The 16,260-nt window shown below is 38.1% G+C and overlaps 1 protein-coding gene across 3 annotated transcripts; it reads left to right on the forward strand.

The window, feature by feature from the left end:
- Positions 1-1,168: 1,168 nt before the first annotated feature.
- mpp4b (MAGUK p55 scaffold protein 4b) lies at positions 1,169-16,207 on the forward strand. 3 transcript variants are annotated; one of them, XM_039689549.2, is made up of 22 exons: positions 1,173-1,999; positions 3,023-3,148; positions 3,313-3,434; positions 3,523-3,600; positions 4,325-4,408; positions 4,668-4,799; positions 6,661-6,742; positions 6,871-6,956; positions 8,174-8,245; positions 8,752-8,948; positions 9,121-9,179; positions 9,290-9,307; positions 10,185-10,226; positions 10,311-10,331; positions 10,578-10,592; positions 10,723-10,764; positions 12,736-12,915; positions 13,916-13,996; positions 14,078-14,171; positions 14,284-14,392; positions 15,597-15,731; positions 15,824-16,207. In XM_039689549.2, the coding sequence occupies exons 2-22, from the start codon at positions 3,091-3,093 to the stop codon at positions 16,016-16,018; spliced, it is 1,902 nt and encodes a 633-aa protein (XP_039545483.2). In that variant the 5' UTR covers positions 1,173-1,999; positions 3,023-3,090; the 3' UTR covers positions 16,019-16,207. The 3 variants fall into 3 exon arrangements, 2 of the variants coding, with proteins under 2 accessions (XP_039545483.2, XP_088989941.1); XM_089133815.1 differs by having other exon boundaries at positions 1,173-3,148; XR_016169447.1 differs by lacking the exons at positions 6,871-6,956; positions 8,174-8,245; positions 8,752-8,948; ... (10 more) ...; positions 15,597-15,731; positions 15,824-16,207 and adding exons at positions 5,048-5,318; positions 5,473-6,320 and having other exon boundaries at positions 1,169-3,148; positions 6,661-6,736.
- Positions 16,208-16,260: the final 53 nt, after the last annotated feature.

The raw sequence follows: 16,260 nt of genomic DNA on the forward strand, positions 1-16,260 counted from the left end.
CTCTGTGGGCCTCGAGTGAGTTCACTAGTATAATAGCGTGAGCTTCTGTTATTGTACGTCACACACATGACCAGCGTCGGCCAATAGTGAGCCTACATGTGACGTAACTCTACGCTATCACACCACGTTAACTGACGAGGCCCAAAGAGAAGGAAATGAATAATTGAAATAAAGTCGTTATTTATGTTTGTTTTTGCGCACAAAAAGTATTCTCGTCGCTTGATAAAGTTAAGATTGAGCCACTGTAGTCACTTGGACTATTTTAACGATGTCTTTAATAACTTTTCGAGGCCGGCAAGTTTCAATCCCTCAAGAAGCCTATGGACTAGTATGCAGGAATGATCCAGCTCTCAGATTTCATCAAAAATATCCTAATTTGTGTTCTGAAGATGAACGAAGGTCTTACAGGGTTGGAACAACATGAGGGTGAGTAATTACTGACAGAATTTTCAAGCTTTAAAGGGGTACTATAATGCCCTTTTCACAAAATGTAAACTACATCTTTGATGTCCTCAGAGTGTGTAGTCATCTGTTGTAGTCTTTAAAAAAACGATTTCTTTAAAAGCAAATATCTCCCTTTGCTTAGAACTTTGAGTGTTATAACTTTGCAGATGTTGTTTAAAGTTAGAAAAGTGAAATCATAATCAGTCACCCCTTTAAAAAGTCTGCTTTTACCCAGAGATGAGTTGATATGCATCTGCTAAAAACAGTAGGATAACAATTCTCTGGTTCATGTTGTGTTAAAACGACTTAACTTTTTAAACTGTTTGAAATCCCAATAGACCTTATTCAGAGCAACGCCGTGAGGGATAGACTTACCGTGTTTCCAATGGCATCCGCTTTAAAAAGCTGAATAAAGCTCCTAGATTACTTACAATTTTCCACAGCTTACATTTTGGGGAGTTTTTTGTCAACTGAAATTTCTTGGAAAAATATTTTTCCAATGTTTCTATGCAGAACAATCCGAAAACACATTAAATAACGGTACAGCCCATTGAAGAGATGCATGTCTTATCCCTCACAGCCTTGCTTTTATTCACAGCCTTGCTGTGAAAAAGGCGTGTTGCTTCAAATTGAAACGATTAATAAAATGAAATGAAAGAAATTGGCCATATTAAAGATTTAGGGATAGTTCAGCCAAAATTAATTTACTCGCCCTCACGTCCTTCCAAACATGGATAATTTTCTTCCTTCTGCAGAGCACAAAATAAAGATTGACAAACAACATTACCTTCATTTCACTTACTAAAGCAAGTGTTTACGTAACTGAAAATGTGGCTCAAAACGCTTCTGATATAAACCCCTTGTGACAACTAGCCCTGATCTGTCGCATACAGTTTTATTTTAAAAGTTATAATGTGAAAAAAAGTGTGATGAAAATCAAATAACAAGTCAGAGTGTGTCATTCACTCCACTGTTTTAATCAAGAGGATTACATGTACGTCTGTACGTGATGCAGAACGTTTTCAGTGTGGGATCATCAGCTGGTAAATATGTGTGAGTGGGTCAGCGGAAGAGAGAGAAAGAGAGAGAGAGGTGTTCTGTATCTCATGCAGTGGGTGAGGAATGATTAAATCTTAATAAGAGTGTGGCACTGATTGTGTGTTATGATGAATTAAGAGTTTTGTGATAGAATGATGTTTGAAAGAATATGAAAGCAGACACATTCACTCTTAGACACACCCTGACTATCCAATCCCTCCCTTCCTAATTTACTATCTCACAGGACTACACACTCTCTCTCCCCAGCTGACTCATTTGCTTGTGAGGGATTAAGCAGGATAGAGAGGGATTACGCTTCTTTTTTCCAAGAGCACTTTTCTGCGCTCTGTTATGGAATCCTATCCACGTTATTCCTCTATTTATACCATCATATTTGAGCAAGTTAAAACTGACCCTCATCATGCAATCTATATCCTCTTCAGAAGCTCGTCAGTGTGTTAAATTCTAAACTGGGATCTAAACTGAGAAGACGAACTGAACGCGAGGGAAGAGGGAGGTAAGTGAACAGGATTTGCTACTAAGTCTCTGCCTGGATGTGAGTTTGTGGTTCTTGCCTTCTAGGCTTATCAATGAGGAAGCTGTAGAAGGATTTTTATTCACTTTAATCGTTAAATCCTTCCTTGTGTGTATTCCTGGGATGCTCCAGTTGGAATTCAGCAATGTTATGTGTGCATTCTATACATATCCTTTAGTCAAAAATACGATTTGGCTGTAAATTGACTTGAATACTGAAACACTGAGTTAAAACCACTCTTAAAAGGAAAGTAACTCTCAAAAATAAGTTATTATGTCTGAAAATGATGTGCACCTGTTTTGTTCTAAAGATCTGCAAAAGTAATATCCAGTGTCTTTACCTACAGTGTTCATAAAGAATCCTGTTGAGATATTTATATTGCACTCTTTCATGTGATCTTTTGGTTATTGTTTATGTAGCAGATGTGTTTTTATCCAAAACCACTTATAAACCAGGAAAGGTCCTTTGGAGTAACCTGTACTTAAGTGCTTTGCTCAAGGTCAAAACTGTGACAAGGGCATTCATGGATCCCCTCCATTCTTGGATTTCTGGATTTCCTGTTTGAATTCTAAGAGTTGTGGGTTATCAGCCCCAACGCAAATGTTTCACATCGTTGACTCTTTTGTCCAATGTATAGGACACTAATGACAAGAACAGTCCAAATGGACCAAACTATGGTTGACTGCCTTGCACAAGAGCACAATGATGATCCTTGTTAAGTTTGAACCTACAAACTTTTGGATACCAGCCCTGATCTTTAAGCCACACCACCCAAAATAACCACTATTATTTCTACAACTACAAAAAGTTCTATACTGCATTTCCCAGAGCATTGTAAGCTTATATATCATAGAGACCCTTGGTGCGCCAATGGTTCGATGGTCTACTTAAGGTTACGGTGCTTTTCTGAAACATAACTTTTCTACTGAATTTACAATTGATTTGGAAATAACAGGCAATAACTGATCAGCAGTTGTACTTGAGTTCATGGGGGTTTTCTTGCAGCTGTATATGAGGAGGATCAGTGCATCGTTCGGTTATTCCCTGAACTTTAAAACCCTCTTGGATTGACAATGAGACCAAACGTGGAGACTGATCAAGGGTCGGCTCCACTAGAGATGGGAGACAAAGGTAAGAAACTTCAATACAAGTAACTACTTAAATTTGAGTTTTGTCTAGCTGATTAGCAACATGCTAAAATTAACGTTGCTATAGCTGCTAAAGAAGCCATCCAGCATCACTGGCATATCCCAACAAGCTTAAAGTTCTAGAGGTGTTTGCTTTGTATGTTACAGGCCTGACCCAGATCTTAGCACTGGTGATTGCTGAGGTGAGGGGTTCTATCAATAAAGATATAAATGGAGCTGAACTATTGCACAGTCTCCTCAATTCCCCCTGGTTGCAGTCTCTACTAAAGGTAGAGTCCATCCTACATAAACTTCTAGTATTAACAGTTCGTTATATGTCAGGGTTCATCGTTTTTTTATTGACTTTTTTCTCTGAAGGTGTATGAATGTCTACAGAGGCACATAAAGGGTCCAGCTAGGCCATATCTCTCTTATTCGTCTGGACTCTCATTACAGGTCAGCTCTACTCTCACTGTCCTTAATTTTCACCATAGTTTGGTCTGCTCGTACCATGTACTTTGTTTATACTTGCTTGATGGCTTGAACTCTTCGTGTGACTGGGGACTTGCAGATCAAATTATGAGTCTTGAATAAAAATGGTAAATGGACTCCATTTATGTAGCGCTTTCACAGACCCAATGGCCACCAAAGCGCTTTACATTTGCCTCACATTCACCCATTCACTCACCAACGGCAGTGTCAGCCATAAAAGGCGCCATCCAGCTCGTTGGGTGGCAGTTGGGGTTAGGTGTCTTGCTCATGGACACCTTGACACTTGGTCAGGTGGAACTGGGGATTAAACCACCAACCTTCTGGTTTGTAGACAACCTACATGAACCACTGAGCCACTGCCGCGCCTTGACACCAGTTTGTGGAACTGATTCTGGGGCTTATAATGTCTAGTGCTGGTCTGGACCTTTGGGGGTCTGGATCTAGGTCTTGGAGCTGGGGTGGCAACTCTAGCCCTAAGGTCCACTGTCAATCTAATATAACCAAAGAAATTAGAATTACTTGAAAATTAGGGGCAGGTGTGTTTGATTTGGATTGGCGCTAAACTCTGCAGGACAATGAATCTTGAGGGCTGGAGTTGCCATTTCTGTCTTGGTTTTAGTGAGTCTGGTCTTGTCTCGAATACATTTTGATTTCCTAATAAGTCATGACTCTTGTTTTGGAACTCTAGGTTCTGTCTGACCTGCTTGGAGTCCCAAATCCCTCAAATGAAGCTCGAGAACTGTATGCCCTCCTCAGTCAACCCCACCTTCAGGTTAGCATTCTTTCTAAAGCTACAATTATGTTTTTAAAACAGTAAGCGGTTTAGAGGGACAAAGAAATTCATTTTTTTGGCCATCACTCTCTACATAACAGAAACTTTTCGAATTCTCAGGCCATGGACCGATAGATGTTGGGAGACATTGTTGTTGCGTTTCTTTTACGTTTTTAAAGATTTACACTTTCAGTATTCAATTAATTGTGTGGAATGTTTTGTCAACCATAAATATAAAAAAACGCACATATTCTTTCAGGCTCTCCTCTCGGCTCATGACACAGTAAGTCTGAGGGACTACGAGCCAGATCTGCCAGCACTGCCTAAAGACCTGCCTGAAGATGAGGAAGCCATGAGGATCGTTTGCTTAGTCAAAAACAATCAGCCTCTGGTGAGCATGACCAAAAAGGAGTGGCAGGCAAATCTAAGACTTGCTTCTACTGACCTGTCCTTTATTTTGGCTCTTTTAATGTACATTGCTGGAGCCTTTCTTTCAGATAAGCATGGAAAAAGGTACAACGATAAAGAACGCTAGTGGTTTCTTCTTGTGTTTATTATATATTAGTTTGTCTGTTTGTTGCTTCATTTTTACTTAAGTGTTCTGTTTGGTAACTATGAGCTGTGTGTTGTCATGGATAGACCAGAACAGGAAGAAGGTTTCAAAGCCACTGGGAAACTTTAAGGCAAGCAACCCACCGTGGACTGTCCTCAACTGGGGGACAGCTGGATGAAGGCTTAGATGCAAAGTTGGAAGGTCCCCGGGTAGACTGGAAGACTTTGTCCCCAAGTGTTGTTGCTCCCACCGCTGCACACCTCTGCAACACTTTTGGCAGTTGCCGACAGAACGACGCATTATGGAAACAGAGCCTCAGTTGCTCCACCCCTTGTGTCTGTAGCACAGTTGTGATTGGTAAGGACCAAAACTGTGGATTTGGAGATTCCCATTATTACATTCATCAAGATTTGCGACATGTATTCCTCTGCTGAAAGCATCATCTAATTAGTGTTCTTTGTTTTCTTGTCTTCATCCATTTCACTATTCATTTCTCATTCTTTCTCTGAAGACAATTTGATTGAGGATTTAGACAGTGGGGAGGAGTGTGATATCGCTAATTCTGTGCCACATACATTCTCCAAACCTTCCCCATGGATTTCCTCATCATCTTGCTGCTATCGTCCTCCTTCGGAACCTTCTAGAACAACCCCTCATGCCCGAACTGCTCCCCCAAGCCCAATGACCTGTCATCGGGTAAGAGACACCATCCCGTGCTCCCATACAAGGCTGGCAAAGGAGGAAGGTCTGGATGAATTGCGGAGTACGTTGCAGCAGGCCACCAGCTGCATGGAGCGCAGTTCTGAAAACGTCCACCTGCTTGGTGAGAGGATGGCCGCTGCTACTGAACGCATATCTGAGAGTGTGCAGGAGAATTCTCAGGCTTTGACAATGCTAACACATGTAGTAGAGAAGCTCCAGGAGCTAGTATCCACAAATTCAGTGTCTCCTCATTGCAATGAGACTACAAGTACGATGGGTAGCAGATCGCTCAGTGTTCCCACTAGTCCAGCTATTGGTTCTTCCTCTCGCTATTCTTATTGTCCTTCCTGCTCCTCTTCCTCCTCTTCTTCCTCATCGGCCATCACTCTGCTGGAGCAGGCTGTGCTATCAAAGGGGAGGTCATTTAATCCCAAACCAAAGCCATCACTATCTTCTCAGAGACAGGTTGATGTAAAGGACTGGATGACCAATGGGTCCTTGACGTCAAGCCCTACTCAAAACCACAAAGTGAACAGCAACACATTTGGATGTTTCTTTAACCAGAAGAAGAAGAAAAAAAAGAAAAAAGAATGAGGCTACTTCCACTTTTCCATGTTATGAACATCCTTTCAGATTCTTGCTGTCTGAAGCATGCAGGTCTTTCAAATATTTAATATGTGTGTTTTTGTCTGTCACCACTCACCACCAGGCCTTGACGTTACCATTGTCACATTAGTGCTTGTCCTACCTCTTTGGAAGTGATTTATTGTTTTCTCATTGGCCATTCTCATCTTCATCTCCATCATCCATCTCCATCTTTTGACTTTTTTCCTCTTTCTCTTCATGTAACAATCCAGTTCAGTTTGTCATTGAACAATGTTTCTAGCATGCAACTTCCATCAGATGTAGCTATGATGTTTGATGAATGCATGTTTTGTGCTTAATGCATATCATATTAAGCTTTGTAGATATTTGCATTGATATCTGTGTTTTTTAGGGAGCAACAATCAGGAGAGATGATGTGACAGGAGAAATATACATTGCTCGGGTTATACATGGAGGACTGGCTGACCGCAGTGGTGAGAAATCCCTGATTGTTCTCTATTTGTGTCTCTGATATGCCATACTCAACTATCACATACTCCCTATGTCTATATTACATGTGTCATGGAGTCTCCATTCTTGTCTATGTTCTACTTGTTTGAAGGTCTTTTGCATGCTGGTGATAGGCTGGTGGAAGTAAACGGTAATCCTGTGTTTGGACTGGAACCAGAACAGATCATACAGATTCTGGTTAGTACACACACTCACTCATATGAGTGTATATTATATGTTGTGTATCCTCTTACTGTTTAGATAACAGGTTCTGTAATAGCTCGAAGCAGCTGACCTTTGTGACACTCAACCTCTTAAACCTCACTTCCCTCCGGGTCACGGCACCAACGTGACCGGTTCTACTCTGCCCACTTTAAGAAGGGCTTGAACTGGCAATTAATGGCATGGGAGGCAAGCAGGCTAACAAGTCAATTGCTAGTGTGCCTCTTGAGGCCAGGAGAGTGAGGTTTACCAGCTCAGCTCTTGCCAGCTGGTATCCATCACACTAGCTTAAAGGAGTAGTTCACTTTTTAAAAAAACTTTTGCTGATAATTTACTCACCCCCATGTCATCCAAGATGTCCATGTCTTTCTTTCTTCAGTCGAAAAGAAATTAAGGTTTTTGATGAAAACATTCCAGGGTTTTCTCCATATAATGGACTTCAATGGGAACCAAACTGTTCAAGGTCCAAATGAGAGTTTCAGTGCAGCTTCAAAAGGCTTTAAACGACACCAGACGATGAATAAGGGTCTTATCTAGCGAAACGATTGGTCATTTCAAAAATAACTAAAAAAGTTAAGTTTCATAAGCACAAATGCTCGCCTTGCTCTGTTCTGTGAGGAGCATTCGTTTAAACTCGTTCATCAAAATGAACAAATCTTTTTTCGAGTCATGACTCGAAGGGTCCTAGATAAGACCCTTATTCATCGTCTGGTGTCGTTTAAAGCCCTTTGAAGCTGCACTGAAACTCTCATTTGGACCTTGAACCGTTTGGTTCCCAATGAAGTCCATTATATGTAGAAAATCCTGGAATATTTTCATCAAAAACCTTCATTTCTTTTTCGACAGAAGAAAGAAAGACGTGGACATCTTGGATGACATGGGGGTGAATAAATTACCAGCAAAAGTTTTTTTTAAAAGTGTACTAGACCAGCCAGCAAGACACATCAATAATACTATTTATTCAAAATTACAACAGATAACCTATATATATATATATATATATATATATAAACAATGCAAATTTTACCCAGAATAACACTTTGAATTGGTTGTTAAAAAAAAAAAAAAAATAACCCTCTTTATCTCAAAGTCAAACCTATGGTTTTACTGTACCAAATAACAAAGCTATTCTCATTTCATTTAAAGGAAAATAAACTATGATAGTCATTTAATCGTTTCATTTCCCGCCACAGGCTCACTCCCATGGAACCATTATGTTTAAGGTGGTTCCCATCACTGACAGGCCAGTCAACAACCAAACCATGGTGAGCCATCAAATGTCAACACTTGATTAGTCTATAACAAAAATAGCATGGAATACCTGATGATAAGGCAGGAATCAAGCATCCAGTTCTTTTGAATAAGTTGGATAGCCAGAAGTTTTCAAAAAATCAGGAGGAGGTGCGAGACCAAACAGGGCTGTCCTTGTTGTCACTAATATATGTGCATTTTAAAAAAAAAAGGCAGCGACACATAAAGTGTAATTGATAATACCACACTAGTTAATTTTTCCAAAATGTGCATAATAGTGTATCCCAAAATGCGATGCACTAATCTTGAGCTTTCCTTTTCTGTATGACAAATGTTCCGGAAGTGAAATCAGCTTATTGTCTTTACCTGGCTAGTTATTAGATCAAACTAATAGCAATTAAAACATTTTATAACAACTTGGAATAAATAATTATACATGATTATTTACATGCGTCAAGGTGTATTGTATAGATCTATGTCTGTAAACTGAATATTATGATTTTTGCTCTCTTTTCACAAGCTGTATGTGCGAACCATGGTGGACTACAATCCCCATGTGGACCCTTCCATTCCCTGCGCAGATGCCGGCATGGCGTTCCGGAAGGGAGACATCCTAGAGATTGTGGATCAGTCGGACACCCTTTGGTGGCAGGCTGTAAAGCTACCCAGCGTCTCTGCCTGCGCTGGCCTCATTCCTTCCACGAGCTTGCTGAAAAGGTCAGTTCTAAGTAGTCAGGGGTTAAAGGTCAGTGACTGAATAATTACACATCTGCATAGGCTATGATGGGATGAGATTGGGCAGCTGACTTGAATGTGATTTGAGATTATGCTGATAATCACTGCTGTCCCCAATTTTAAAAGCCAAATACGATTGTGTGTGCGTTTGTAGGAAGCAGAAAGAGTTCTGGTGGTCTCAGCCTTATCATCCTCACACTTGTGGCAAAACCTGTAAGTAAACTGTATAAATGATGTTATTGTTTTATATGTACATTTATTCAGTGTGTGTTTAATTGAGCTGTTATGTATTGGTTATCTTATGTTTCCATGCTAACCTGCAGTGAGTACTGTGGATGAAGGTGAGCATTTAGTCTAGAAATACCTTCACGAAATACACAGGTCTGTTCTTGAATTTGAATTTCAAAACCCATATTAAAGGGATCGTTCACCCCAAAATTAAAATTCTGTCGTTAGTTACTCAACCTCTTTAGTTTGAAACCCGTAAGACTAAGACTGTTCAGACTGACTCTTTAGGAAATTCAGACTAAACCACCAAGACTTTTATTTATGTTCTGAAGATGAACGAAAATCTTATGGGTTTGCAACGACATGAGGGTTAGCAATTAATGAAAGAATTTCCTTTTTTGGTGAACTGTCCCTTTAACAGGTTACAGTATTCATACTTCCCACCCAAATAGAGTGGACATACAATACGAGTTTAGAAGAAGTGTCGGTTCAGAAAATATGGTGAAAATGAGAATTTCTACTGTTGTGCTGCTTAATATTTTGTGAAAAACATGCTACATGCTTTTGCAGGATTCTGTGATGAATAGAAAGTTTAAAAAACAGCATTTGAAAATTTGAGATTTTATTTCTGTGTAGATTAAAGGAGTAGTTCACTTTTAAAAAAACTTTTGCTGATAATTTACTCACCCCCATGTCATCCAAGATGTCCATGTCTTTCTTTCTTCAGTCGAAAAGAAATTAAGGTTTTTGATGAAAACATTCCAGGATTTTTCTCCATATAATGGACTTCAATGGGAACCAAACGGTCTGAATTACTCCTGGATTTAAATGTGATCCTCCTCGTGTGAATTAAAAAAAAACATTTTATAATTTGTGTAAATTTTTTATGGAAACCTGCATCATTTAATGCTAAAGCTTACACACTGCATGTGAAACAGACCATAGGCTTTATTCATTATTATTATTTTTTCTCTTTTTCCCTTCCCCAAGAGGATGACATGATTGCCATAGACGAGAAATGTGTAGAAGCAGGTAAGTTTTCTTGTCTGATTTAAAACCTTATCTATATAATGTTTGTTAAACTTACACCTGTGTGTTTTTGTTCCCTGTGCACAGATGAGGAGGCGTTTGAATCTGGTAGGTAAGTCCTGAACAAATCAGGAGAAAACATATCTGAATTCAAGTTTAGGGTCAATGTTTAATGGGACTGACCCCCAAACAAAAATATGTCTGTTACTATATAGCAATAACTATACTTGTGTACAAATGATGATATTATGGTGTTAAAGATGAAGTGTGCCACAACATTAAGTGCATCTTTAAATACTTTAATATATTGACTTTGATACTTATGTTGCTGTTTTCTTCATGATGATTCATTAGAAGAGCTAAAGGATGGTGAGTGTGTGTATATAACGCATTACTATAGAAATCCTTAAGTTTAATTTAAATTACCATTTTTTTTCATTGTCACTGATAAATATTTTGTATTTAGGAAATATAAACTGTGTCTTATGATGTGTTTCAGAGGAGAGTGAATTCTGCACGAACGTTGAGGGGATTTATCTGAGTGAGTGTCTCTCAGATATTACAAGATTTACTGGTTTATATTTACCACAGCAGATTAGATGGTTCTCAGCATCACAAACACTGACCTGATGATGGCAAATTTGGTTAGGTTATCTATGACTATAGGTTGTAGATACCTACATTTTACACATGCGTACTATTGATTTAAATGAATCAAGTTTTTTTTCATATTGACCAGTCTGGTGACTAGGGATGACTAAACAAATTTTTTTGGGTGTTATTTTAGTTGTAAAATCACAATTAGATCATTATGCATTGAGTATATTATAATAAAGGGATAGTTCACCATGTTTTAGCTTACCTCAACGGCATCCAAGATGTAGGTGTCTTTGTTTCCACAGTATTTTCAATTTTGATATTTTTAGGTCAAATCATTCGTGTCTGTCATTCATATAATGGAGGTATATGGGGTCCACCTCAAAGAGCATGCACAGAGAAGTCCAAATTAAACATGATTTAATGACTCGTAAATGTAAGTACACATTGATGGCCTAAGACATGAAATGAGCGGTTTGTGTGAGAAAATGAACAGTATATATATAATTTTCACCTCTTGTAATCACAGTCACGTCCAAGTGATCTGAGGCCGTGGGCGATTCGGTCTGCGTAAGCGCTGGCGTAAGTGATCTCTCGCATGGTTGCGAAAAATAACGTTGTCCGTCTTCCATTGTGATTTCCTGTATATCTAAAAATGTTTAGATCTTCACAGTAAAGGGTAACGCTTCCAAAATTTCTGTGTAAACAATGAGTGACGTACACGGGCGAGAGATCACTTCCGGTGCTTTCTGGCACTTGCGCAGACCGAAACGTCCACACCCTCAGATCACTTGGACGTGACTGTGGTTACATGAGGTAAAAACGATATAAATACTGTTTGTTTTCTCACACAAACCGTTTGTTTCGTGTCTTAGGCCATCAATGTGTACTTACATTTACGAGTCATTAAATCATGTTTAATTTTGACTTCTCTGTGCATGCTCTTTGAGGTGGACCCCATAGACCTCCATTATATGAATGACAGACAAGAACGGTTTGACCTAAAAATATCCAAATTGAAAATACTGTGAAAACAAAGACACTAAAAAGTAAGCTAAAACACACCAAAAATTTATTTCAAAGTGAACTATCCCTTTAATAACAAAATACAACACAAACCACAAACAGCTATTAAAGGGGCACTTCACCCAAAAATTAAAAATTCTCTCATTAATTTCTCACCCTGATATTTTTCCAAACCTTTAAGACTTTCGTTCATCTTAGAAACACAAAAAAAGATATTTTTTTATCAAATTTGAGAGCTTTCTGTCCCTCCATAGAAAAATACGACACTTTGACACTTGAGAAAGTTCATAAAGGGATCATAAAACTAATAAATATGAATTGAGCGGTTTAGTCCAAATTTTCTGAAGAGACTCGATCGCTTTATATGATGAACAGATTGAATTTAAGCTTTTATTCACATATAAACATTCATCAACTCACACATCAGTTGTGCTAAACAGAAGGTCAAGCATGTTCACTTGACGTGAGAGAACCAATGAGGTTCATTCTCGTGTTACGCAGCATGTTTGACCTTCTGTAAGAACCAATGAGCTTTGTTATTGCGCATCAAACAACTACGGTTGAGCTTATTTTTATGTTCGCTGATAAATGTTTACATGTGAATAAAATCCAAAATGAAATCTGTTCATCATATAAAGCAATCGAGTCTCTTCAGAAAATTTGAACAAAACCGCTCAATTCGTATGGATTAGTTTTTCGATCTCTTAAAGAACTTTCTGAAGTGTCAAAGTGGTAGTTGTGTAGCTGTCTGTGGAGGGACAAAAAACTCTGATTTCATTTAAAAGATCTTCATTTGTGTTCTGTATATGAACGAAAATCTTACGGGTTTGAAACGGCATTAGGGTATGTAATTAATGATAGAATATTCATCTTATGGTGTGCATGTCAGCTGGATTTCGACGAAGTCTGCGCCTCTGTCGTCGACGGAGAAGTCAGGCTTTTGGAACGTCCCAGTTCTGCACCATGCGCTGCCCCACAAGCTGTTACAGTTCCCTGGTCAACCCTTATGAGGAGGTGGTGCGGTACCAGCACCATCCAGAGCACACACACCGCCTCATAGTACTGATAGGTGAGTGGGCTAATATCAGCAGCAAAATACACTACAGGTCAAAATAAAAATAAAAAGGTTTAAAGGGATAGTTCACTTTGAAATTAATTTTTGATATGTTTTAGCTTGCCTCGAGGGCATCCAAGATGTAGGTGTCTTTGTTTCCACAGTATTTTCAATTTTGATATTTTTAGGTCAAATCGTTCTTGTCTGTCAGTCATATAATGGAGGTCTATGGGGTCCACCTCAAAGAGCATGCACAGAGAAGTCCAAATTAAACATGATTTAATGACACATTGATGGCCTAAGACACGAATCGAGTGGTTTGTGTGAGAAAACGAACTGTATTTATAGCGTTTTTACCTCTTGTAACTACAGACACGTCCAGATGCCCTTGAGGTAAGCTAAAACATATCAAAAATGAATTTCAAAGTGAACTTCCCTTTAACAGTTTTTTTTATGTTTTTGAAAGAAGTCTTACGCTCACCAAGGCTGCATTTATTTAATCAAAATAGAGTAATAAGAGTAATATTGTGAATGCAAAGCTGAATTTTTAGCAGCATTTCTACAGTCCTCAGTGTCACATGATCCTTCAGAAATCATTCTAATTTGCTGATTTGCTGCTCAAGACACATTTCTTCTTATTACAATATTGAGAACATTTTAAAAGATTATGGTAAGTGATATTAACTTATTCAGCAAGGATCAAAAATGGATAAACCGTTTAAAACAAATTCTGTTTCACAACAATGCTGTTCTTTTGAACATTCTATTTACCAAAAAATCCTTTATAAAAAGTATAATTTCCACATAAATTGTGTATATTTAAAATACAAAACGGTTATTTAAAATTAAGTTTAAACAGTCTTACCTTTTTTACTGTATTGTTAATGAAATAAATGCAGACTTGGTGAGACTTCTTTCAAAAATATTAAAAGATCTTACTGACCCAAACTTTTCACCGGTAGTGTTGATCTTGAACAACTTTGTGAATGTCAATATGAATATGATATGCCGTCAGGTCCGTCCGGTGTCGGCGTAAATGAATTGCGCAGGAAGCTAATTGAGATCAATCCAAAGGTCTACCAAGGCGCCGTTCCTCGTGAGTTTCATACTACAAATATGACTTTGTGTGATACAACTGTGCTGATTTTGAAGATGTCTAACTTTTATTTCCACTCAGATACCACAAGGCCACCAAAATGCCATGAGGAATCTGGCAGAGAATATCACTTTGTCAGCCGAAAGCAGTTTGACACCATGGTCAGCAATCACAGGTGGTCTAAATACACTAGTGTGTGCATAAACTGATGATGTTGGGGGGGTCAATATCTGACTAAATGTTTTTCTTAATAGGTCAGTGACACTTTTGCCCTCTTTGTTCATCAGGTTCATTGAGTTTGGGGAGTTGAGAGGTCATCTCTATGGCACTAGTGTGGATGCGATTAAAGATGTTTTGGCAAGTGAGAAGATCTGTGTGATTGACATTGAGCCATATGTGAGTTTTTCTCATCTCATATTAGTGGTGTTTGCTAATATTTAATGTTAGGAATGTGAACAACCTATTAAAGTCAGCATGAAACAGAATCTGCAATCGTTTTTTCTTCCCTATTGTCAAGTATGTCTGTGTGAATTGGCTTCTTGAACAAGACAAAATGTAAGCCAGGACTTGATTTTATCCAATTGGATGGTTGCGGTTTGCTATTGGTGGATCTCATGATATTGACAGGTTGTCCCGCCCTCACGTTAAATATAATGAGCGCACATGAATTTAAAAAAATGCATATGCACGGATAAATCATAAATAATAAATACTATTAAAAATAAATCAACAAGAATTGTTAATTCTGGTTTTATGGTGACTTTAATCCTAATTATTAAACATAGATGTGTAACTCATGCTCAAATTTCAAATCTTGCCGCTTGCTGAAGAGAACTGTTATTTTATTGTTCTTGAAATAATATTTTCGTTCACATGTTGAATTACCTGTTATTTTCATATTTTCATTTTAATGTTACATTTTTAGTAATTTTGTTATAACTTTATTTTTATTTCAGCTTTAGTTCAATTAGTTCGGTTTTAGTCATTTTAGTGTTTCAACTTAACTTGTTTTAGTTAGTTGCCCAGGCAACATTTCTAGTTTTCATTTTTTCAAGTTTTTCATTGAATATTTATATTTTATTTAACAAAAAATGCTTTAATAGTTTTAGTTATTTAACGATAATAGCCTTGAAAGAGAAGTGTGTATAACCTTTCTAAACAATCAGATTTGTCATTTTCAACTAGTAGATGATAAAACCGGTAAAATAATAAAAATAAATTCCCATATTTGATCCCAACTAGATCGACAAACAACGCTGTCATATATTATCCTTAAGTTGTAATCGCTGCCCAACACATTCAATGTTTCTGCCAAACTGAATACATAGTTGTTTACTATCTTATATAGGCTATAAGTTATATAGCTTATATATTACTGCCATATGGACATTACATTGACACACTCATCTCTGGCTGATTGCAGAATACTTCCTAACTGTAATGGTCCTTTGAAACAACATGTATTGGGAAAACGCTATAGAACTAATCTTGAGTTGAATTGCAATTGAATTAGGCAAAACCATTTACAATTCACCAAGAATAGTTGTTGTGTATTCTGAATTACGGCTGACTTGTTCTGACGATTGTTCTTGACCTTCAGGCGTTAGAGTCAGTGAGGACCCCAGAGCTGAGGGCGTATGTCATCTTTATAAAGCCTCCTACTGTTGAGCAGATGAAACGCACACGAATTAACTCGCAGATCATCACAAATTACTACACCAGCCGACCCTTTAAGGTGAGCTTGGATCTTTATATGTGTCGGTTTATCATTGTTTTCACTTGTACCATATCTCCATTGTTCTCTATATTTTCCCTCTCTTGAGACAGGAAGAAGATTTTCAGGAGATAGAGGATGCAGGACGTAAGATGGAGCAGCATTACTGTCAGTTCTTCGATCATGTGATCGTGAACGACGGCCTTCAGGCTGCATGTGTTCAGCTGTTGACCGCAGTGCGAAGAGCTCAGGATGAACCACAGTGGGTGCCGACCGCATGGATCAGACCAACAGACCAGTCTTCTTAATACGAGACAAGCTCAGTGATCATATTATGTTTGGATATATATATAAAAAAACTTTCTTTTTCACCTTTTATGGTGTGTTTTGTCTGTAAACATGTTAGTCTTTCTAAAAAAAAAATGTTCTGTTCACATTTTTTTCAGGTGTCACTTTTGTTTGTCCTTGTGAAAACATTAATAAAACCTAAACCTTTATTAATGTCAATGTCACTTTATTTGTATAGCACAGTTAAAACAACACATTTTAC

The sequence above is a fragment of the Pimephales promelas genome, chromosome 8 (genome assembly GCF_988280905.1).
Source record: "Pimephales promelas chromosome 8, fPimPro1.hap1.1, whole genome shotgun sequence".
Lineage (NCBI taxonomy): Eukaryota > Metazoa > Chordata > Actinopteri > Cypriniformes > Leuciscidae > Pimephales > Pimephales promelas.

What these genes read in the sequence shown, in the direction of transcription:
- mpp4b (XM_089133815.1), top strand. Translation starts at nt 3,091, where the DNA reads ATGAGACCAAACGTGGAGACTGATCAAGGGTCGGCTCCACTAGAGATG. An exon ending in GGTTGCAGTCTCTACTAAAG is followed by an intron (nt 3,435 to 3,522) that starts GTAGAGTCCATC and finishes TTTTCTCTGAAG; the next exon opens with GTGTATGAATGTCTACAGAG. An exon ending in AACAGATCATACAGATTCTG is followed by an intron (nt 6,957 to 8,173) that starts GTTAGTACACAC and finishes TTCCCGCCACAG; the next exon opens with GCTCACTCCCATGGAACCAT.